This window comes from Lissotriton helveticus, chromosome 11 (assembly GCF_964261635.1).
Source record: "Lissotriton helveticus chromosome 11, aLisHel1.1, whole genome shotgun sequence".
Lineage (NCBI taxonomy): Eukaryota > Metazoa > Chordata > Amphibia > Caudata > Salamandridae > Lissotriton > Lissotriton helveticus.
This window is the reverse complement of record NC_136072.1, coordinates 168478882-168504139: the sequence shown is the minus strand read 5'-3', so window position 1 is coordinate 168504139 and position 25258 is coordinate 168478882. Positions and strand designations below refer to the sequence as shown.

General features: G+C 46.7%; 1 protein-coding gene across 4 annotated transcripts in view; it reads left to right on the top strand.

Annotated features, from left to right (window-relative positions):
- The window catches only part of ACAP2 (ArfGAP with coiled-coil, ankyrin repeat and PH domains 2), a 402961-nt gene that overhangs the window by 299423 nt on the left and 78280 nt on the right, over positions 1-25258 (top strand). For all 4 annotated transcript variants that reach the window (XM_078666362.1, XM_078666364.1, XM_078666363.1 and 1 more), the window contains 2 exons: positions 6713-6818; positions 15451-15659. In XM_078666362.1, the coding sequence (XP_078522488.1) occupies positions 6713-6818; positions 15451-15659 (315 nt within the window). The remainder of the gene's footprint in view (positions 1-6712; positions 6819-15450; positions 15660-25258) is intronic.

The following is a 25258-nucleotide window of genomic DNA, read 5'->3' as shown; positions in this document are numbered from 1 at the left end:
ACTACTGTATTTTACATTTTTACATTTTATGTAACCTATGTACCATTCTATGTAGCCTCACTTAGCCCTATATTTAAACCTATGTGCTCCTAAGTGTCTGTATTTTACTGCGGCTTTTATTTTGTGTTTTTAAATGTCTGTCTTTTACTGCGGCATTTATTACTATTGTATTTTACATTTTTACATTTTATGTAACCTAGAGCTCCTGATGTGCATAAGGATCCGCCTTCTAGTGCAGTACTATACTACCACTGGTACCCTACATCTTGGGCAATATACACCCATCTTCACTATTACTCGCTGACAGTGCACTGATTGCTACCTCATATTCTCATATTCTACTGTCGTATTTGCTATTGCTGTAAATTGCTTGCACATTTATCGGACTCAGTAACTCATTAATAATCTAGCGCTATTCTCATACTATATATGCGGTAAGCTGCACCTATATCTCCCTTATCCCTATCACTCACTGTTCGCTACCTCATTTATGTGTGGGTTCTTCGATGTAAGATACCTCACGATGCTGCACCGATTAGTATTACTACCTTACTCACTTCGTCTAGTCATGTAAGCGGCACCCAGCCACCTTCTACACCCCGACTACACCACTATTACCTCGGACATTCTGATGTGTAAATGTGACTCCACCTAACCGGTTCTACCTCACATATTATGTACATGGTGTAAGCTGACTGCTACCTCGCATATTGGACACATTGTGTAAGCTGCACCTTAGGCACTGTTGTCCCTGGATTGCACTGACTTCTACCTCTTACACATTGGTCACCCTCAAGTGTCACTCCTTTACACTGGAATTAGCGGCTGACAGTTTTACTGTCGTCCACTCTCCTATACCCAACATCACAGCCTTTCTATAATGGAGCCCAACGGCACGCACACTTTTAGAATTATCTACCCTCCCACACTCACCAAAAAAGCCACTAAACGTTTTAAACATAACTTCTTGAGATCGCACCCTGAAACACCCTTTGCCGACACTTACTTCTCTCCGGGCAATGGAGCCCTGAATACTGACATCATCTTCCACACCTCACGCAGAGCCCAATGGAGAAAAGTGTTCCTATCCCTACTCACCGTCTCCACCACCAGGAAAACAACTCATGGCCTAACTCTCTCTACCACACCTTCCCGCCTCTTCCCTGGCAGGACTACCATTACTATCTACAATAACGGGATTGTCCTAATTCAATCCACGGATAAGAACCTGGAACTGCTAGACAACATGTTCCCCAAGTTCAAAGAACACCTCTCCAAGCTGCGGACCCCCACCCAGAACTCCACCAGCACTACCACCCTTGACGTCGCAGCCCCCACCTACAACACCTATACCCCTAGCACCCCAGTAAACGACCCACCTGCGGTTAACGCCCCGCACTCCCCAAGAACAGTCACAAACGTCTCCACATCATATACTAGCCGCCCCTCTAACAGGACCCCTCGTACCCCCTCTCACACCCCCTCCATACCTCTCCCACTTGACTTAACAACTCCCACTCACAACACGCCACCATCTGAACACACCATCGCCCGGGCCGTATCCACCCCCTCCTCCCTTCCCCCCCACGGCAGACCCCTCTCCCTCCCCAACTCCCTCCCCACTCCCACCCACGAGCCTCTTACACCTGACACAATAACCCTCACCCACACGCTGCCATCTGAACACACCACCATCTGGAGTTTATCCACCCCCCACTCCCATCCCCCCCACGGCGGACACCTCTCCCTCCCCAGCTCCCTCCCCACTCCTGCCAAAGACACTCTCACCCTCCCAACAAAAGATACAGAACATACCGTCTCCTCTACCTTAGCATCCCCCTCTCTCCCACCTCCTATTCTCAGCCCCCACTACCCTCCTGTCTCCCCTACTGTCTCCAGCCTTCACTCACTCTTTTACCCACCGACACCGTCTCCCACTGACGGCACTACCTATGCCTCCCACCTACCGCCCATTTCTCCTACTTCTCCTACTTCACCCACACCCCTCGCCCACAAAAAGGCCCCCACGTTGAATGCCATCCCACTCTTTAGCACTGCAGAACACTCCGACAACGCTAGCATATCCACCCCCTCGATACCCTGCCTGCTCTCCAACTCACTACTCAACGATTCTCCAATGGCTCTCATCACTAACCCCATCCCCAATACACCCCCTGACCAGACGCTATCCACCCTCCAGCAAGTCAAAGAGGACATGCTACAAATCAAAAAAGATGTCCACGCAATCAAAGAGCTTCTCTCCTCCCAGCGCAGTCTACCTCCCACCATCCCTCTACCCTACAAACGACGCGCCCTCCCTACATACCCTCGCCACCAACGACACCCGCGCTGGCCAACTATCCCCGTTCGCACTAACGCCCACCGCCCCCGGCGTGCCCTCAACCCATTGTCGGACCGTGAATTATGCTCTCTACTGCACTCTTATGGCCCAGGTCCGGAAAAACACATATCCAACGTACACATCCCCATACCCACAATTCTTACAAACCCTCTGAGGCTCCCAACACTCAATAATAGAGGTTCCGTCCCTAACAACCTCAGAAAAGTCCCCCTCACACTAGAAAGCTCGACCACCCTTCTCTCTCCCAAACTCAAATGCATCCTACTCAATTGCAGATCGGCCCAGAGACACTCCTCCGACATCGCTGAGCTCGTCTTAGCTAGGGATCTGGACCTAGCCATTCTAACGGAAACGTGGCTTACTGAAGCCTCTACCCCGATTATGGACATACTAGTCCCCCCCAATTATAACATCATTAGGCTGGACAGGTCCCCTGGCAAGACGGGCGGGGGAATTGCATGCATGTTTAGGAGCAACCTCTCCGTTACTAAAATCACCCCTCCCGCCTTCCCCTCCAGTGAACTCCTCTGCCTCGACATCACCAGCGAGGGTAAACAAGCTTGTGCTTTACATCTCTTCTATCACCCGCCTGGTGACAACCTCATGTTCACCCAACAACTCATGGACATGATCACTTCCAATGCCGGTCGGCAGACAACCCAAGTCTACCTGGGTGACTTCAATCTTCACTGGAACGATCAGAAAGACACAGTGGTGAATAGTCTCAAAACTTTCCTTAATGCGCTTGACCTCACCCAAATATGCGATAGACCAACACATGACAAAGGCTCGATACTCGATCTCATCATTGCCAAAGAGAACTCAACACAACTGGAGGCAATCCAACCCTGCGACTGGTCTGACCACCACATTATCACCTTCTTTATCAATGAAAAAGTGAAACCTATCCCAGCTCAACCAATCAAATCCAAAACTTGGAAAAGGGACATGAAGAACCTTAACCCCTCTACCCTGCCTCCTCACATCGGCAATATCCTCCTTCCCCCTTCAGGTGCCTCGGATGTTCAAACACTGATGGACCACTACCTTGACTCTATGAACACAGTAGTCAATGAAGTCGCCCCACTTCAACTGAAGAGAGTCTCCACCAAAACTTCTAACCCCTGGTATGATAGACTCAATGACGACAGGTGTACTATGCGAATGGCAGAGCGCACCTGGAGATCGGACCCTTCAGCACTGCACCTCAAAAGGCTTAAGAACAAAAGAAACGCCTACTTCAGGAAAATAAAGCGCACAAAGGCGGACTTCTTCAGCCGTCAGTTGGATCAAGCAAAAAACAGGCCAAGAAAGCTGTTCGAACTAATCAAGACCCAAACAAAGACTCAACCCCTACAATCAAACAGCACAACAAGCGACACCCCACACTGTGAAGCCTTCTCTGCTTTCTTTAAGCTAAAGACTGACAACATAAGAAATGACCTCATCTTGGATGTAAGTCGATTCCCCAACAACACCAGAATGTCTTACACTCAACCTAAAAACAAGGCATCTTGTCTGTACTTCGATACCTACTCGGAAGAAGCAATCCGCAAACTGCTCTGCACCTTGAAGCCCTCTAATCACCTCACAGACCCTCTACCTGCCAATGCGGTAAAAGACTTCATCCCCTTGCTCCTCCCTCTCTGGACCAAAATCATCAACAGCTCCCTGCAACAAGGCCTCATTCCGGACTCCCTCAAGGTGGGGCAAGTGACGCCTATACTCAAGAAACCTACAGCTGATCCGTCTGACCTAAACAATTACCGGCCCATCACCAATATCCCCACCCTGGCCAAACTGCTGGAGAAATGTGTCCAACTCCAACTAACAAGACACATTGACCAATTTGACCTCCTCAACTCTCATCAATCAGGCTTCTGAGCGAAACATAGCACGGAAACAGCTATGACACACATAATTGATGACGCCCTCCAAATTCTTGATCGCAATGAGTCCTGCCTCCTCATCCTTCTGGACCTCTCGTCAGCATTTGACACGGTCAAACATGAGAACTTGCTGGAGCTGCTAAGCACTAGAATGGGACTATCGGGAACGGTTCTCAAATGGTTTTCGTCCTTCCTTCACAACCGGACTCAGAAGTTCAAGATCGACAATGTGCTATCTTCACCTGTGCCTGCAGATCTAGGTGTTCCACAAGGATCCTCCCTCTCCCCCACATTGTTCAACCTCGTCATGGAACCGCTCGCCACCTTGCTCCAAGCTTCTAATGTCCAATTCCATATGTACGCCGACGACCCACAACTGTACCTAAAGCTTCAATCCCCGGAAGACATCAAACATCTGAATTCCACGCTTATTAACACTCAATCTTGGCTAGCCGATAATCACCTCAAACTAAATGCTCTGAAAACTGAGTTCCTTCTCATCTCACCCCCGGCGAAAATTTCAATCACCCAAACATGGCTCAACAACCTAACAGCACTCAATGTCCAACCCACCATCGTGGACTCAGCGAAATCCCTAGGCATCACACTGGACGCCAAGCTCAACATGCAGCAGCACGTCAGCAAAGCCACAAAAGCAGCTAATTTCCAAATCAACACACTGAGGAAAATTAAACCCTTCCTCCCTGCTGAAGACTTCCGAACTGCTGTACAAGCGTTAGTCATCCCTCGAATAGACTACGGAATTGTGGCCCTCAGCGGACTCCCGCTATCCACAACAGCACCCTTAAGAGCCTCCCTGAACGCTGCCGCAAGACTCATTACTGGCTCAAGAAAACATTCGCATATTTCCCCAGACTTAAAGTCCCTAAAATGGCTGCCTTTTGAAGCCAGAATACAACTAAAAATTGCAGTTATGACACACGCGGCAGTGCACCACAATGCACCCAACTACCTCGCTCAAAAGTTGTCTATATCAGGAGGTTCGAGATCCAATAGAAGCTCAAAAAATCTACTCCTGAAACCCCGTAGATTCCGGAAAGAGAAAACTTACAAGCGCTCCTTCTCAGGAATGGCACCCAGGATCTGGAATGCGCTCCCTCCTGAAACCAGGCTTATCTCCTCCACTGCACTCTTCAAGAAAGAGGTGAAAACCATCCTTCTGGCCAAGATCTCCTGAACGCTATAGGTGTTGGATCAGAGACTCTGCTTTGCCTTGTGTCAATGCTCACCTTGTCCTTTGGCACTATACCTCTACTTGAGGGAGACACTATTATGCTACTCTCTTACTACCGACCAATATATGATACACGTTGGGTCACTGATTCACCCTCCCGCTGCCCCCACTCAGTGCTCTCTCTATACTAAAACACTGTTATAAGCCTCCCACACACCCAAAGTGTACCTGAACACCTCTGTAGTGGGATCAATGACTTATGCCGTCTTATATTACTTGTTTACCTGACTGTATATTGATATGTTTTATGTATGTTATTATTATCCTTTCATGTTAGTGACTACTACATTGCTCCCATTACCTCTGTTCATTCCTACTGCCCCTACCCTGTCATTGTGAAGCGCTCTGATATCTGTAAGGATCTTGTTCGCGCTATATAAAACTTTGAATAAATAAAATAAATAAATAGATAATGAGATTGGAGGCGGGTATGCCCTTTGATTTTAGTTTTCTTGGTGGGTAGCTGTGTGGATTGCTTTCACTTCGAAAGGATCAGCTTCTAACCTTCATGTCACTCACTCACATTTCTACTGATTGCATGGGAGTATAATGTCAGTTAGATGCCATGTGACAGTTGAATTTGTAATATGTGCTTCATTAAATAAATTCATGATTCATAGACGTTTTCTAAGCCAGCTTCAGTATTACGATAAGTACTTCCATGTGACAAGTATGCTTGTTGAGAGTTAAGTTGTAAGTTAAGACATAAAGCTGTATTTCAACAAAACCTTTTATGTTTAGGACACAAAATTATGAGGCCACAATATTTTGCTCAGCAAACTGTGTACTTTATAATTTCTGAATTTTCATAGGACCATTTTCCTTGGCACAGTATCCTGCACAGTGCTAGTATGGGCAATATTTTTACTGGGCATATGGTGCTTTGGGGACAGAATTGTTATCAGCAACGACATGCCAACTAGACTGTGCTCACTGTAGCTCATACACTACCTAAATATTGGCTAAACCATCTCACCAGCTCCCTTTCAGAGACTCTGTAAAGCACACATTCTGACCTAAATATATTTTTATCATTTGCTAGACTTACCCCTTTTAAATCACTCTTGAATTGTTCCAACTCTTAGTAATTTTGGAGACCTGACACTACAATGACTTTGACCTCCTCTGAAAATTGTTCAGCACCACTGGCTATAAGCATTGAATCTAGTTGTGGTTTAATAAAACTGGGTTCTTTCTTTCATGTAGAAGCTGTATGCTACAGGCTGACTCGGAAAAGCTGAGACAGGCATGGATTAAAGCAGTCCAAACGAGCATTGCTACAGCATATAGAGAAAAGAGTGATGAGACGGAGGTAAGTAAGAGATTATTGTTTCATAAAAACAGATCAAGCGAAAAGGTTCACTTAGGTTGTCATGGAAGATGGACAATTTCAGTTGTGTGGTTTGAACAGAAGATATGTGAACCACCAAGCATATGGTAAGGTGCTTGTTTGCCTGAAGATCAAGATGGCCAAGAAGGAACTATTTTTTTCTGGACAGTGGGACAAATATTTAACTTGGTATTGTGTTCACAACACAGACCCCTTACAAGCCAAGCAAAACTGACGTCCTTTTGTTGTTTTATTGTCTTTAGCGCAGCAAGGCCTTGTAGGAAGCAGTACCACAGGTTATTTGTCGGCCTCTTAGCCTTTCCATGCTTGCCTGACATTCTGTCCTTTTTCAAAGAACCTGTTGTGATGAGACGTATTAAAGGTTTGACACAGCTTTCCTCCCGCACTTTATGTGATTCCACTGTGGGACCCTAACTTGTTCTTAACATTTCCCATGAGTACGCCAGTAGAGCTAATGCGTCTCCTGTCCTTGAAGATCATCTTTCTCATCACATTATGTCAGCTTGTCGCATGAGTGAATTTAAGACATTTTCTTTTTTTTCTTTCTTTTTCTTTTATTTATTGGCATTTCAAAACAACCAACAGTTACAACAACTCAGCCAGAGAAGCAATCAGTGTTGCATGTGTTTCAGAGATAGATAGCAATACCACAGATCTGCATTACAATCAGAGTTTAGCATATTATCTTAGGTGTTACAGCATGTTAATTCAGAGCAGATCCCAGCCTGACCAGTGGGCTGGAACATCTCCAGTATGGGGGGGAGCACCAGTCCGATCATCTTACAGTGTACAGCTAGCACCCGAATAGTTTACATATCCCCTGTCATTTTCCTCTTGCAGCCGACCGCTACCCTCTCGTTCCTTTACTGTGGGCCTGTGGGGCTGGCCTGTCCCAGGGAATCATCTGTCTCAGCTTGTAGCGAGCGAGCCCTATCGAGAAACTGAACCCAAATGTCCTTTGGTCTAGAAGCGCTCGGCATTAGTTCCCAAAAGGTTGTTAGTTGTGTATGGCAGAACCTGACGTTGTGTACCCAAGCAGCTACTGTGGGCGCTCCGTTCTTCCCCCAGAACATAGCTACCCTGCGCTTATCTAGCAGTAACAACATGGCATGAAGTTTTCGCGTTTCTGCAGCTGTGTCTTTTACGTATCTCAGTAAGCCAATAAGCGGCTCAGGATCCGGTGATGTGCCTATTATGTCATGTATTGTACTGCAGATGTGTATAAAGGGAGCTGGAGTGTCGCTGCATCTCCAGCAGAAGTCGTCAGCTCTAATTCCCATGCGGTGGAACTTAACTAGGGTTCTGTGAAAGCGATGTATGTATTTAAAATGAATTAATCTCAATTTGTAATTGGGGGACAGCGCTGTGAGCTGATTGCAGCAGAAGACCCATTGGTCCTCCTCCGTTGCCTGAGTGTGCAGCTCTGAGTTGAGGGGACCATGTTCTGCATATTGCTATATAAGCTCGTTATGAGCTTTCAAATTGAGGCTGTCTGAATTATATTTTCGAGTGCCGTCAGAGTTGGTGGAGGGGCAGGGAAAGTGGCGTGTATCTGCTTGCATGTTACCCGAAGTTTGTAATATAGAAAGAGTTCTGAGAAGGTCCCCACCTCCCCCTCTGTTGTTGTTGGCTGGGGTCTGAATTCGTCCTCGGGATATAGATCCGCAAATGTGCGTAAACCCAGAGTCCTAGCTACTGACCTACTTGCTCCCTCCTCTATTGCGGGGATCATGGGATTGTGTGCTAGAGGGACGGTATGGGCATATAAGATCTTTAGCTGGGCTCTGTCACGTAGTCTGTCCCATGCCCGGTGCAAGGTCTCGACCGTAGCTATATCATCACGCGGCCGCGGATAGGGTTGATAGATAGCAACCTGCAGAGGAACCGGCACCGCCAAATCTAGCTCGACCGCCGTGTGCGGCTGGAATGGGGTGGGATTCACCCAGTAGTGTAAGAATTAGGCCTGTGCACAGTAGGCATATAACGGCATGTCTGGGCACCCAGCCTTTCCTGAGTCAATGGCAGTGTCAAGAGTTCCCACGATATGCGCCGGTTGCCCCTCCCACACCATGGATATTAATAAAGCGCAAATTGGGGGGAGGAGCCAAGATGGCGGCGGAGACGGACGTGTAATCGCCCGGCTCCCCGAGCCTGTTCTGCTAATAATCTATCCTGACCACTATCCTGTGGCAAAGTAGCCGCGAAAGGACGAGGGAGGCGCGCTGTTGCTGGTGGCGTTTCTCCGGTGCTCTTACCTGCCCGATTACTGGTTGTAACGGCGGATTTTCTCGACGACCGGTGCCGAGCCCTGGACCAGTGCCCCGGGTCGATGTGCCCAGCTGGAGACGGCCGTAGCTCCTTGGATCCCACCGATGGGTGGTGTGCCTGCGTCCCCCGCTACGATTCATCGCCTGTCAGGTGCCCGCACCGATCCCTCCGGAGGAAGTGTTACTCGACCGGCAGTGGGTTTTCATCGCTTTTTCCCCTCAGAGCGGTGTTGAGGTGAGCCGCGCTGTTTTGTACTTGATGAGGCGGAAATGGCCGCTGCGACTAGCCATTGCTCCACGCCGGGACGGGTTTCCATGACGGGACCTACATGATTCATTGCACGCTAATAAGGGGAGCTCAGGATTTTGTATGAGATCGCACCCCAGCTGCCTATCGTGTGACCCACCCATACGAGCGGATACCCCTTTGTTGGTGCACAATATGGCGGTCGTCTCCTCTGCAGCACGAATGGGCTCCGTCTCTGCCCCTGAAAGTGTCGCCCTCCATGGCCTCAAGCGGCGGTCGGAATACTTTGCTGAACTCCGCACTGCCGATTCACTAGATCGGCCGCCTAACATCACCCATGCCTCCATCCTCGCAGCGCTAGCCGATTTAAGGGCAGACTGGCATGATCGCTACTGTGCGCTCGGCGCGAAGTTGGAAGCAGCCGCTCTAGGGTCGGAGAGTGCCTCGCCAGCTGGCCCCCCTTGTGGTATCGACCGAGTCTCTCCTGAAATCGAAATGGGGACATTGTTGCCGCGTAACTATCAGCTGGAGCAACATTCTGAGACTGGATTCTCTGCAGGACTGCCGCCAGCCCATGTCGTGGAAGCTACATTGTTTCCTATCCTGCCTCAGCGCTCACTGTCGGCCGCTGAACCCCTATCCTCGTTTGTGGCTCCGCTGGGGATGCATCTATGTTTCTACGCTGCTCAGACTGGAGATGCTGTGGGTTTAAGTCGCTGTTTTATGCTGCATTGGGTGGACTTGGGTGCCGCGCTATTCTGGATCATTGCCATGGTTGGTGACTGGGTGTGTACAATTTGTGCAGGGGGACCTTCTCCTTGTAGAGGGCGGCCATCTTACCCCTTTGTTCTATCTGGGGCGGTGTGCTATCCGGGATCATGTTTGGGTGGACGCTTGAAATCTGGCCAGGGTTAGGAGTGATCTTCTTCGTGTTAACTGTGCTTGAGGGGCGGGTGGGGGGACGGGACGCCTCCTCGACGCGTGCTGAAGCGATTTCTGATGTCTCTCCCTGCTTTCTTTATGTATGGACGCTCTGATTTTGTTGTTGTGGGTAGGGGAGAGATTTAATGGCCGGGGAGTTCGGGTGATTTAGAATTTGGCCCTCCTCCAGTATTAGGGGATTCTTTTTCTTTTTCTCCCTTTCTTTTCTCTATATTTCGGGTTCTTTAGTGGGCGACAGACACACTGCCGGGGGGGGGTAGGCCGTAGCCTCCGCATTGATGTAGGGTGGGGGGGGGGGTTTTAATTTCATACAGTTCATTTCTATGGGCCTTTTCTGTTTTCTGCGCTTTTCTTTACCTATTTCTGTCCTGGGTCCGAGGGGCGGGTTAGTGGGAGTGGGTGGCGCTGTGCGTGGCGTGTACTTGCCAGTTTACGCTCTTATTGTTCTGCCTTGATCCGCCATGTTGTCTTAGATGCCAGCTTATACGGTTGATTCCATACTATGCGGTTGCCTGCTCATGATGTGACGTAATGATACGGACTCAGTACTCCTTGATCTCTATTCTTCACTGTTTATGTTTTACACTTGCAAAATTTTTAAAATTAACCTTTACTGCTCCTGTTTTCCTGGTGGCGCGTAATCGTTTGCAGAGTTATTCCGTGATTGTTGCTATTTCTCCTGGTGCCGCTGGGAACTGTATTGTTCGCTCTTGTGCTAAAAGTATCGTGGCCGGCCTGACGGTTGTGGGCCCGTATTTGTTATTTTTATGCACAATAAAGGTTTAAAAAAAAAAAAAAAAAAAAAAAAATAAAGCGCAAATTGTTTTGAAGAATGCCTGTTTGAGGGGGGACCGGGATATTTACAAATAAATACTGGAATTTGAGCGGGAAACGGCCATTACAACGAAGCCTTTACAACGAAATCGTTAACCACGCATGCAGTACAACGCATGCGTGGTTAACACGAAAGCCTTTACCACGCATACCTTTACTACGAGGTTTGTAGTAAAGGTATATGTGGTAAAGGTAAAAAGAAAAAAAAGGGGGGCTTGGGGGGGTCTCCCCCCCCCAAAAAAGAAACTCACCTGAAGTCACGTCGGGTATCAGCGTCGTTTAAGAGAAAACGGAAAATAAACTTCTGCTTTCTCTTAACGACGTATGACGTCACCACGCTAGTAATTGTGGTAAATGTAATGCGTGGTAAACGAATTCCGTTGTAACGCATGCGTGGTAAAGGCATGCGTTGCAACGGAATTCGTTGTAACGTCATATATTCAATTTGAGCAATACCACCATCTTGGCGATCGCTATCCTCCCAGCCAGGGACAGAGGTAATTTAGCCCAGGCGCACACTTTTCCCTCCAACCTTATAATGGTCCGCCCAAAGTTCATGTTCCAGATCTTCTGCTCATCCCTACTAAGCCAGATCCCCAGATATTTCACTGGGCCATCTACCCACTGGAGGGGGGTACTCAACAGGGAATGGAGCTGTGTTGTCCGTGAGTTGGAAGAGAGTGGACTTGGCCCAATTTTTAGATATGCTGGATAGTTCTTCGAATTGTACCAGTTCTCTGAGAATGGGAGCAGTGTTTACGGCTGGATCAGTAATGTAAAGGGTAATATCGTTCGCATATAGCGAGACCAGGAGATCTCTTGTGCTAAACATCAGCACCCTGTCGGCATGATGCTGTCATGATGCCCCTAGTGGTTCCATCGCAATGGCGAATAGGAGAGGAGAGCGGGGACAGCCCTACCTCGTTCCTCGCGTGATCAGGAAAGGCTGCAAGATCATGCCATTGATACGGATCCTGGCAGACGGCTCCATATAGAGAGTCGTATGAGACCCAGAAACAGAGGGCTGAAACCCATTCTCTCCAGTATTGCAAATAGGTATGTCCACTCCAGCGTGTCAAACGATTTTATGGCATCAAGTAGTACTGTGACCGCCTGAGAGTGTGGATGTAAATAATGTAATACTGTAAAAAAAGGTGCAGAGGTTGTGCGAGGTTGATTTTGACATCTACATTTATTAGTGATAGTGGTCGGAGTCTACTTCATTGCTGGGTTTCCCGGACTTTAGCAGCGTTAGTATCATGGCTTCACGCATTGAAGGAGGCAGGATGCGAGAGGTATGCGCCTCTTCATAAACTGCTATCAAATGTGGGGTCAGTTCTGTTGCGTAGGCCTTGTAGAACGCGGTGGTTAGTCAATCGAGGCCCGGGGCCTTATCTAGTGGTAAGCTGCATTTAACTTGGACTGTATCTTCTGTTGAGAATGGTACATCAAGGTACTCCCTGTGCCCCCTCCCCAGCCAAAGAAGCACTAGGGATTCCAAAAATGACTGAAGGTCCTCAGGCACTGTTCGGTGCGTGGCCGTGTATAGCTTATCGTAAAACTGTGTGAAGCAATCTACAATGCCCTGCGAACCTCTAATCAGAGTACGTTCTACTCCCAGGACCTTAGTGACGTAAGCAGCGGAATGTGGTGTCCTGAGCATGTTCGAAAGAGTTCTACCTGGCCTGTCTCCCTCGCCATACTGTCTAGCTTGTGTGTGCTTCCTCCTCAAATTCCATGAGTGCCTCTTTTAGTGAAGCTACGAGGGCTGGATCGTTCATGGTGTAATATTGTGACTCGAGCTCCTTTTTGTGGGCCTCGAGGGAGGCCAGCGTACCCCTGATTGCCTTCAGTACCCCAGCCTGGTGCGCTATACATTTCCCTCTGATAACCACCTTGAAGGCTTTTCACAAGGAAGCCTGAGATGTAACTGAGCCAGTGTTTATGGTGATGTGTTCCTCGATGTCCCCAAGTATTTCCTCCTTGAAGGCCTCATCTAGCAAGGAGTTAGGGGGGAGTTTCCAGCTGAACATTGTGTTTGGCGTATTGGGCAAGAGCAACCTTAAGAGGTAGAACTTAAGGCATTTTCAGTGCAAGAAAGGCTCCATCGGTAGAACCCTAACAGCTTTAAGCTTTCACATTGATTGTTCCAAGGACCATCGAGTGGTCAACCAACTTTGTGGGGGGATTTTCATAAGCAAAGAAAGGGAAGGCGGAACAAAAGAGGACTTTGTTAATGTGGAAATTAAGATTGGCTACGTACTGGTCAATAATTAGCCCCTGTAAAGTTGGAGAGTCCGTTCCACCAGGGCTAAGGCTGCCACATTACATTGGTAGGCGGTGTGCCTATCCTTGACATCTGCTAGGCTCCAACATGGTTGTCAGTGCATACATACTTTCACAAAACGCTACTACTATAAAAGCAATGTCTGGCGGTTAGGATATTTTGCCTGTGTGGCCCCTCAAGACTTTTTTGGTATCGGTCCTCTCCACAGACCCTCCACCTTGGGAGATAAAGCTTTGGTCTATATTCTAAGGTAATGAATCAGCAGTTCAAGATCCGTCTAACTGCAGACTCCTTACCATCAAAAGCCCAAGTTACTTAACTCCAGAAATGTTCTTTCTGGTGGTTACGAAGTCTAACGGCATAATCCTCACTGCACCACTGCCTCCCCATTCTGTACAGTGGTCTAAAGAGGTCCCAGTTGCTTTCCATCACACTTAACCATCAGTTGTTCACACTCAACATCCCTGTGCACAGAAAGGGATGGTGCTTATATGCCCAGAAGCCTGCAGCTTCAGCATCTCTACTATGAAAACATTATCTGGATCCAATTGCCATGGGGATATTCTGTGCTGAGGAATCTACAGTCAGATAGGATATCTACCTGAAATTGTATCTCTTTGTGAATTTGTTTGTTCAATGCCTCTTTCCTACTTTTTTGCTTCTACTGCATTCACTGCTGGTTGTGGGTTTCCAGTTGGGGTATGAAAACCAGGAAACTTTCGATTGTATTTTAATGTGCAGTTTCCAGTGCATTGGAATGACTGTCAATTTTCTGATTTCTCCTTGAAGTTTGCTCTGCTTGGGATGTTGATGTGCCCCCTTTGATGAGGTTTTATAAAATGGCATTCCTTTCCTTAAGGCGTTGCTCCCAAGCGGAGGTTGGGATGCAGAGAATGCAACTATTTTTCTTTGCATGCTGTCATCTGCGCTTGTGCCACTGCTTTAATTTTTTGGGTGCATTTACTCTCCACTGTCAGCCTGCCTCAGCACTATCTCCTCCCACTCTAGGAAAAGAGTCACTTAAACAAGTTGTAAAATCAATATTCCATCTCCTTTTTCTCAGGGTATGCACACTGCTTACGATTGAGCTCCTTTTGGCACAGGAACTTCAGCTTTCTGAGATCTGTGCTTGACAGCCGTTCTGTTAAGTGGTGTGTTATTGTTCAGTTCTGTGTTTACCGGGGAGGAAGTTGTCTATTAAGGAGGTTCCTATTTCTTCTATTTCATAAGTATTACTCAGTGTAGGTATCGGTATTGTCCATTTCATATTCCCCAAACGTAAATCATGTCACCGTTTCAGTCTTATGTTGATTCTTAGTGCAAAATGGCGTCTTTCCACTGGTGAGCCATTGTAGGAAACTTCACTGTTAAAAAAGCAGTCTTTAAATCACCACCTGTGCCAAAGACCTTCAATTTTTGCCAAGAGGATGCTCTTTTGTACAGATGGTGGGTTTGTCAATGTTCATCATCGAACGCCCAGCAACAATTGTGTTCAGAACTTCTTTGTCTTGTAGTACCTTCGCGAATTTACTTGATGTTCGAGTCCAATGCTGATTATTTTGTAAAGTCTTCAATTTTAATATTGTTTGTGGTTCACAGTCCATGGCATTGAAGCAGATCGGTTCAGTTTTTACTTCGGCCACACAAAATCTAGTGGATTGATTGACATTGAGTGAATAACCGGACTGAAACCTCAACCTGACATGTGAAAGACCACGCTGTGTCTGAAATCGGGGCACAAAATATAATGTGAGAACCTCAAATAATATGGAAAGAAAAAATATTTTTTTGGTCCTTTATTTCATGTCATCGTTGTATGTTAGATCTTAAAATATGTAGAGGAAATCATTTAGAGCGATTTGTAAAAATGGTCGCAGACATTGTAATATAGGCAATGCTGCATAGTATTTACTATGTTCATATACATTATCTCATTACTTTTTCTAATAAAGCAGGTCTGTTTAATAAAGTTGTCAATTTCAATTCTTTCCTGAATTTGTCCTTCTCTTTATATAGAACCTGGACAAGAAATCCTCGCCTTCCACAGGAAGTCTGGACTCTGGCAGCGAGGTGAAAGAGAAATTAGTTAAAGGTGAAAGTGCATTGAAGCGGGTTCAGTGTATCGCTGGAAACAATGTCTGCTGCGATTGTGGTCTGGCGGATCCTCGGTGGGCCAGCATCAACCTTGGGATCATCCTGTGCATTGAGTGTTCTGGCATACACAGGTAGATGTCCGCCTAACCGTTAAGCGTTAGACTTCTGAATCCTTCTTCTGGATGAATGTGTATACAACTAAAGGGCACTCCTGTTTGTAAACCTTCTAGCCAAATAATTAATTTTTAAAAAGTATGCGTTTTTATGTTACAATGATGTAAAGTAATCAAAACTGGATGGTCATAGAATACAGTATCTAGACTGAGCAAGCATCAGGACCGGTGTAAAAGCACAATTGTTCATCTGCAACATTTTCCACATAGATATCGATTTACAGCTTACTCCACCATAAACCATCATCTGCTGCTTAAAATTTCAGATGTAAACAAAAAAAGTTCAACCTGAAATGGATCAATTTGATTTGGTTAATTAGATGTACACAGAGTACAGTTCAGTGCAAGGCATCATTATAATGAAGTTATCTGTTGACCGTCCGCTGTAATTAGCCATTTTCAGAGTTTACAATTTTGCCCAAGTAGTGGAAACATCCCCGTTTGGTTGGAGGGGGAGGTTTTGTTACAGCGGGAAACAAATTCAAACATGGTGGTCAGAATGACTACAGTCTTGTCCTTTTGTTTTGTTGTTGATAACTTTATTTCGGTCAACACAGACCATAAAAGTGCAGATAAAATAAGTACATAGAAGCACAGGATATTAAAACAATAAATTACATATGCAGTAAAACTTGAGCCTAAAATTGGATTAAACTTGATGGTTATCACACTATACGATACAGTTAATAGGTGAACACAGATATTATAGAAAACGTCTCCGTCTACGCCACATACCAAACAAAAACCGGGATACAGCAAAGACGATGGGAGGGTGGGTATCATATCTTAGAACCCTACAGGCTTGGGCACATTGGCTAAAACCTAAGTTCCTACAGAGTGGAATGAATCAACATTTCCTTATTGTCTGGTAGGCTGGGCAAAAAAACAGAACATGGCATACATCTTCTTGCTTGTAATTACATGCCGGGCATACAATATTCTCTGCATTAGCCCATTTGCATGTAAATGCCCTAAGCGGGAGGCTGCCAATCCTAAGCTGCATGTAGAGTTTCCTTGCAAGGGAAGGATAAATTAAGTCCAAAAATCCTCCATTCTGGGTTAAATTTTTACCTGAAGGAACTCCAGCGTCAATCTTCCCAGAGTGGTGCATCTCTGGAGAGATATTAAGTTCTGGTTCCTAGCATAGCGCAGCAGCTCAGCTTTCGTTATCCTTGGGCAACTATCTACAGGGTTCTCCCACATCTCAGGTAATCCAATTTGCCCACAGAGTGCCCTAATGTGTAGGAGCCATGGAATGTTCTTGGTTTTTAAAGCGGCCCACACCTCTGTGAATTCTTCTTCATAGGAAACTAATTCAGGCACGGACCAAAACCTCTTCCAATACATCAGCGGCCGTGCTGCTGCTGCCGCCGCCACCTCCTCTATAGGTTCTAACCCCAAGTCCATACGCAGGGGAATAAGTGGTGTGCTCGCTGGTAGGCCCAGTAAATTTCTCATAAAGGCATGTTCTACCTCCGCGAGGCTGGTTATACGTTTGTGTCCCCATAATTCTGCTCCGTACATAGAAGCCGCTCTGGCCTGGAGTTTATAAATTTCTACGACCGGTGCCGCAGGCTTAAAATCCGAAGTTCTATGCACTTTACTGATTCCCCCCCCCCCCACTTGGGATAGCCCAAGGGCCACCTTTGCTGTCTGAGGGCCCCAATCATAGTTTTCCGTTAAGGTAATACCCAGGTACTCGAAAGTCTTTACTCTTTCCAAATATGTACCATTTAAAAGGGGGTTAGGGCGAGTCTGTTTAGGGGGATTGAAAATCATAAACTTGGTCTTATCCAAGTTTATCTCTAGCTCGCGCAGTGTGCAGAAAGCTGCGAAGCCGTCCAGGGTGCGCTGAATGCCCGTTGAGGTTTTGGACAACAACAAAGTGTCGTCTGCGAACATCAAAGCGGGCCCCCGCCCAGTCACCAGCCTTGGGGCATCATTGTCCTTTACTCTCAGCAGATGATCTACTAGCCCATTTATATAAAGACAGAATAAGGTTGGGGCCAGGACACACCCCTGGTGTACCCCCTTCTTCACAGGGAAACGATCCGACAGTTCCCCGTGCCTCCCACACCTGACTTGAGCGTAGTTATTCGTGTGGAGTCTATTCAAAATGTCCAACATATAGGTGGGTAGACCCATAACTAGCAATACGCCCCACAACTTTTCCCTCGGTACTAAATCAAATGCGGCCCACAGGTCCACAAAGATGAGGTAAAGGCTGCCACCCTCCGCACACACACCGTTTTCCAAAATAGTACCTGCAGCCTAAAAATTTGGTCTATTGTGGAAATGCCCGTCCTAAACCCAGCTTGGAATATAGTCAAAATCTCATTTTCCTCTATCCACCCCTGGATTCTGTCTTAGATGATCCTGCCCATCAGCATTTGTGTGGTATCTATCAAGCTGATGGGCCTATAATTAGACGGGGTTAGCGGACAGCCTTTTTGTGGATAGGGACAATCTCTGCTCCGAGCCAGGTATCTGGCGGGTCATTCCCCTTGAGTATTGCGTTAAATAAAACAGCCAAATATGGTGCCCAGATTTTAGGTTGTGCTCGGAATAAATCCCCAGGAAGCTTATCCAAGCCTGGGGCCTTGTTAGGTAGAAGTTTAGCTATTGCGGTCTCAACCTCCGTAAGCGTAATGTCCAGGGGCCCACCCAAACGATACTCACACAGGGGTGCCACTATCCCCTCGCCCCGCTCAGTATCCAAGGGCCCCACCAATCGATGCTCATGGAGGGGTCCTGGGGTAAGGAGCGGGGAAACCTCTTCCACATCTCCCATCACAGGAACCATCAGCCCTCCATTCTATACTCATGGGGGGGTCCAAGGGTATGAGACAAAGATAACTCTTCAGCAGGGTTAGCATATAGTGCCCCAAAATGGGCTTCCCACACTACAGGTGCTATATTCGCTATGGGAGGTGGTCCACCCCCACGCTTCCCGGTACTAACAATGGCCCAGAACGACTTGGAGTCTTTGCTCGGGAGTGCTAATCTTAGTTCTTCCCATCTGTTCACCTCCCAGTTTTTCTTTTCCCTGTTGACAACCTGCTTATACCTGAGCCGACACTGCTTTATACTAATTCTATCCTTATCTTTTATTGCGACTAACAGGTCTTTTTTTGCTTTCCGACAGGATGCGTCATACCAGGGGTGAGTTTGGGCTGGGGTAACCTTCGTTCTCCCACAAGGTTAGAACATGTCTGATAGTTTAGCAATCAACTGCTTGTGGATTTCTACAGTTCTAGTCTGGGCCTCTCGGTCAGGAACCTTTTCTCCCACCTCCCCCATTTCTATCAGCTGCGGTAGTGCCAGCTGGTACATTCCTGCAAGTTTAGTCGGAGAGTCCTGAAGTTTGGACCACCTAATTCGCCGCCTATTGTTAGATAGCAGGAAGGGCGGTTGAGCGGAATTAGTCTCAGGGGCCGGGCTAGACAGACCAAAACTCCCAGGTTTCAATGTCCGAACCAGGGCATTGTGGTCACTATCGCTCCGCGGGTGGACCTTAAAATCCAGAACCCTGTCCCAATGTCTGGCTTCAACCATTATGTAATCAATGATGGAGTTTTGCCCTAATCTGTTGAAGGTGGATAAGCCCGATCTATCTGGTTCCACCCTCCCATTACACGCCGGCAGAGACGCTTTAAGGGATAATGATTTAATTTGGAGAACCAGCGGAGTCCAGGCTCTAACAGGGGCTATCGCGGCTCAGGAATGCGCCAGTACTGATCCTCATCATCTAGTTCGCCCATTTCTGGACTGGCAAGAGATTCGAACTGGCAGTTAAAATCTCCTCCAACTAATAGGGCTATTGCGGGGTATGGGGAAAAAATAAACTGCCCTAATATATCAATGGTACCAGATTCCTGCCCACCCTGCGAAGGCCTAGAATAAATATTAAGTAGCGCAACCTGTGTGGAGTCAGGGAGTGTTAGAAGAACACATTGAACATCGAGTGAGTTGGTTGGAATATGGACTGCCTCAGCACCCAAGTGCGTACCCACCCAGATCGACAGGCCACCCGAGGGTCTCCCCCTACCCCGGGTTGTGGCCAGGATATCGAAGGTGGCAAAACCAACCCTTGCGGTCTCTTCCAGCACCCACGTCTCCTGCATCAGACAACTGTCATGATTTTCTATAAAGAGGCCCCACTCAGGCATAGATGATTTATTTCTCATCCCTGCCAAATTCCAGGACAGGACTTTAATACTACCATCCTGAGCCCCAGGACTAGTTGGGCCTGATATTCCCACTTGGCCGTATTCACCAGATACTGCCCCACTAAGGCACGTCGGCCTCTAAATCACCTGCATTCGTTCTATTGCTTCACCCATTAGGAGCTCGGCAACAGAACCAAATACACCCTCCTGCATCTCGGGCGATAGAACATCAAAATCTACAGCCGGGTAGTCCCTCCCCATACTCTGCCCCAGTAGACTGCCTGCCCCCCCTCGCACCCTCTTGTTGAGTAATAATAGGGGCACAGAGGGGATTAGCAGCATCATTGCTACCCATTTTCACTACTTGGGGGGCCTAGTTCACTGGCCACTGGCGGTGGGGGCCATTTGGTCTCCAGGCGTCAATCCACTAAGTCTAGAATACTAAACCTGTTATTCTGGGGGAACAATGAGAGCAAGGGGGTAGTTGGTTGTGGGCCCTTCCAGTTATTCGCCCCAACTTGATCTCTGTATGATTGTAGGTTCTGTGCCCCCCATAGTTGCCCACCTCTCTTTTGCTTAGGGCCCCACTGGGGAGCAGGATAAAAATAGGACAAATGTAGGGGTAGGATTTGTGTTTTAGGCCCAACTGGGGCCCCATTGCAGATATAATCCACAGCACAGATGTTCCTGAAATTAATAATTACACAATTTCTTGCAATGGTTTTTGGCCTTGGCCTTACTCCTACCCAATCAACCGGTCTTGCAAACAATATTTCACCAGAGACCTGTGGGGGAAGAGGCCTGTTAAGGTTGAGCCACTGTATACATTTATTTTTAAGATCAGTATACGCTTCATTTTTCCCCTTGTCTAGCGCTGGAACCCCGGCAAGCACCACCACATATGGTAATGAGGCTGGGGGGAGATCAATACGGCGTAGGGCTTTTGCAAGCTTGTCCTCAGCAACATTTCTACTGGCTTGGAGTTGATCATCCACGTGCCCTGTTATCCCCCCAGATGCCCTTCTTCTAGATGGTACGTTGCTGTCTGCAATTCTTTCCCTTAATGGTAGAGGAACAGGATTAGTGGGCGGATTGTGATTTACCACCAACTGCGGTGCAGCAGGTGTGTTATTACTATTGGGCAGATTACTGGAATTGGCTTCACCGTTTCCAGGTTGCTGCTCCCCATCACGAAGACCATCTCCCCCTATAACTTGCGGATCTGCCCGCACCTGGGCAGGATCAGATTGTGACTCTAGATACAAAAGCTTGTTTTTAATCTGGGCGAGTCTATCATATATGGGGAGACAAGTCCTTGTGAAAATAAGTTCCAAGTTCGCCCAAAACGCAGTTCCCAGATCTGTACTCCATCCCTCAGAGTTGCAATCTCTTGGGTCTTGCAGGCCAAATAATCCTCTTTCTCTATTTGTGGCTACGTAATCCCACGCAGTGGTGTTTTACTATTAACGCAAATTGATGGTCACATAATAGACCATGTTTTAGTGGTTTCATAGCAGCAGCCCATCCACCATGGCTCTCAGACTTTAGAAATGAGCTTGCATCTTTTAAGGTCCCATGCCTTGAATCCTAAGGTACCTTGTGGTTAATAAATATCAAACCACTGTTTTGTATTTCTGTTTTTTCAGGAAAAGGTTGCTGCATAATTGGGGAATAATTAGCTTTTCTTCGCTGCATAATTGAGTCTTCCACTTCTACATCAAGTGGCCATGGCTGTTACCTTAAAAAAAAGTTACTTCTATATTGAGCACGGTAATGCTGATGTTTCAGACCCTCAATGTCAGATAAACAGGACAGCTTATTCATTTTATAGAGTGGATAGCAAAATAAAGGTCCAGGAACTTGAACGGTACATCTAGATCAGTTCACTGGGCAATAATTTTACAGCACCACAACAAGAAAATTCCATCCCAGTTGGTGCGCTCATGGTGTCAATGTGCCTAATTCACAGAGAACACATTTAGGCTTCTGCAGCGCCTTGATACCCTCATGGGTGAGTAGTTGCGCTTTACCTACCCTGATTGATTGATTGATGGTATGTCTAGTCTCCCATGCTGCATTTTCTAAAAGCACTGTTCGGACTCATGAAGATTAATTCCTTAATCCGCTTTTCAGGGGACTCCTTCCACACAACAACTGGATGGCGTTGCTGATTTTGTCATTTATTTTTCAGTATAAAACAAATAAATGTAGCTAGGCACTTTGTTTACTACTTTTTTTTGTTGAGGATATCTCCAGCCATATATTGGTTACCAGAACACACTTTAAAATATATCTAGTTACATTTTTTTAAATCATTTTGCAACGCAACTGTGCCCAAATTAGGCAACATTTTCCATGTTTAAAGAAAACCAATTAAAACAGACAATACACTAACACAGTAAGCTTAAATAAGAACACCAGTACAAAAAACACATTTTCAATTAAAAGCAAACCAGAAAATCATGCCTCTAATTTGATTCGTAAACGTGGTAAAAGTGTAGCTGCCACTTTAAGGTGTGTGAAATATGTGCCTTCCCATAATGCAGTATATGTACACTGAACAGTGATGCATAGGATACATTAATTAATCTCAGCTACTAAAAATCACTCTGGTCCAGAGAGGATCTGGCTTGGCAGTTCGGGTTGTGCTGTTCCCATGAGGTACTGGGTCTAGACTGTTTTGTATATCGCTGGGTCCAAACTGAAGTGACATGGTGAGCAAAAGAACGATGGGTTGGAGTGCTACCGAGCGATTTCCAGGGATTAGACTTTTTGCAAGCAGCCTCTCATCAACATTTGTACGTTTCATGTACGGCCCTCAGTAGCATGGGTATGCCCAGACGTGGGTCCCTTGCTCACTGTCACTGGAACCAAGTTGTATCCGGCTGATGAGCCCATATTTAGGGCAAAACTGATCCTAGTTGCTTGTGTACCTGTTTTGGGAGGACCTGGCTTGGCAGTTCGAGCTGGACTGTTCCATGAGGAGCAGGTTCAAGACTGATTTGAACATTGCACGATCCAAATTGAGGTGGCCTGGTAATACAAATAACTGTTCTGTAGTTCCTATTATTCCCTAGGATCTGCACATTGTTTGGACAATATAAACTAGGAGCTTGGTGTCAAGACTGATTCCAGACACCCCGCAGGAAATGTTGGGCCATAGACCGTAAGCGTCCCTAACCTATCAGGGAGCGAATGGTTTCTGGAAACTACCGAACATGACAACCCTGTCCCCTCCGGGATCGTGGAAAAAGCACAGAACTATACAGAGAATACACAGTGGGGCGTTTCAATAATATTTATTGAACCAATGTTATTTTTGCACAAAATACATGTGCTGCAATGATTAGGTAGGCAGAAGCAGATGAGCGTGATTACAAGCACCAAACGAGTAAATTGTAGCTATTTTCTTACCATGGTGCTAAACAATGCATAAATGTAAGCATATAAACGGCAGTATTCTAGCATACTCCTACTATGCGGACCCTACTCTAAGAGTACCTGGAGTGTGTGTAGAGCCAATAATCCCCCCACAAGGGATGATGCAACCCCATATCTGATGGGATAGATTGAAGGACCATGTCTTGGTCACAAACTGGACACCCCTAACAAGATGTCAGACCGCTGCGTGGTGATTTCTTAGCATGCAAGGACCCCGGTGTCAGCGGAAGTGCCTCCTCTGCTAATCTATCGGGATGCTCATCTTTTATGATATAAAGCAGCCTTGTGATGTGCGTATAGATTAGTTACTTTCAAAAACAAATGGAATCCACTAGTGGGTGGGAGTGGTCCCTACAATGGTGGGGAGCACTAAGTGTTTTTTAAAAAAACCCTCACTCACCAACAGGACCCTTGGTGTCATGCTTCATCATTGGGGTCTTCGCACCCCTCTACGGGATGCAGCGTGCTACTACCTTCGTCTACGTGGGAGCACTTATACACAGACTATGTGTGGCGTGTGTAGGGTTGTGGTGATCAGTGAGTAGTGGGGTTTGAAGTGTTATGAGTGATGGTTAAAATGTACCTGGCTCGTGGGGTAGCGCAAAAAAGTTTTAATGGGCCCCCGAGCTGGTACTGCTAAAACGGTGTGTTGTGAGGTTCCTATGTATTGCAATGTACATTTACCTCATGTGTGCGTATAGATTAGTTACTTCATGGATATGTAGCTAGCTCTGTTGCCCCGTGGGTAAAGATAATGATGACATTTGTACGTAGTGCGAAACAAGACCTTGTACATGATGTTCATTCGCTGTGATAATGTTGTGCGAAGCTAGATGTAAAAACAAGTTTAGTTTCAGAGAAACTAATCCAACTGTGTCACGCGTGCAAATGTGTGCAAAAGGTCACTGCTGGAAACTTTATTTGTGAGGACAATGTAAGAAATAAGCTGTTTCACTACATGGGCCTAACCCGGGAATATAACAGAACGGTGGGTTGAAGGGCTACTACCTAGCAATTGCCAGTAGTTAGACTTATTGCAAGCAGCCTCCCATCACCTTTCCTGGGTTCCCATAATGCACAGCAGGTCAGTCAAGCAGTTTATTTTTCTGTTCATTGATCATGTATCCCAGAAGGCGGGTTGTCTTTTCAAGACAGTCTTTTCACTGGAGGCTGTGTTCCATGTGGACGTATTCAGGGATGTTTGCCGCAGGATCCTCATATTGTTGTCCTGCTGGGAGTAGTTTTTCTTGTTAAGCCTTCAAATGGATCTCCTCACTTGCTGCATTTAGAATTGGGTAGTTAGAGAAAATATTCAAGTTTCTGAACAAAGTGCTACATTTTTAGGAGACCCTATGGTTGATTTTCCTCTGCCATATAAGCATATAGCTAGGAGATAGCACTGGTGGGTTTTCTTCCCAGTTTGGCATTTTCTCCTTTAAGTGAGGAATTTCCATAGCACCAGACTTAGGCCATTAGTATTTTCTGACCACCATGTCAGGTTATTCTGACATACCCCTTTGTCAGTATAAAGTGTGTCTTTAGATGCCTTATCAGAGTTTAAAAGACTCGGAGGGACTGTTCCTCGGAGCGAAGCTTAGAGAACTCAGGAATGCATGGCAAAGGCTCCTGTTTGATCGCTTCACATATAACTGTCTTGGGAACGGATTCCTTTAACCTGGCACTAAGGATGTTGAGGGCAGTTCTCACACCTTATAGGGCTCTTCTATGGTCCTCCTGCTCCTCCAACAGCTGCAACCAGGTCCTGGCCCATCCGAGCCCTTACAGCCTGTGCCCCTGCATTCACCACAGACCTGGGAAGTACCTGGGGAAGGCAGGGAGCCCAGAGACAAAATAACAAAGGACGAAAGGATTGGTGAGTAATGCTGTAGGGAGAAAAGGATCAGGGAAGAGCCCACGTGCAAGTGCATACTAGAGGGGAGCACCCTA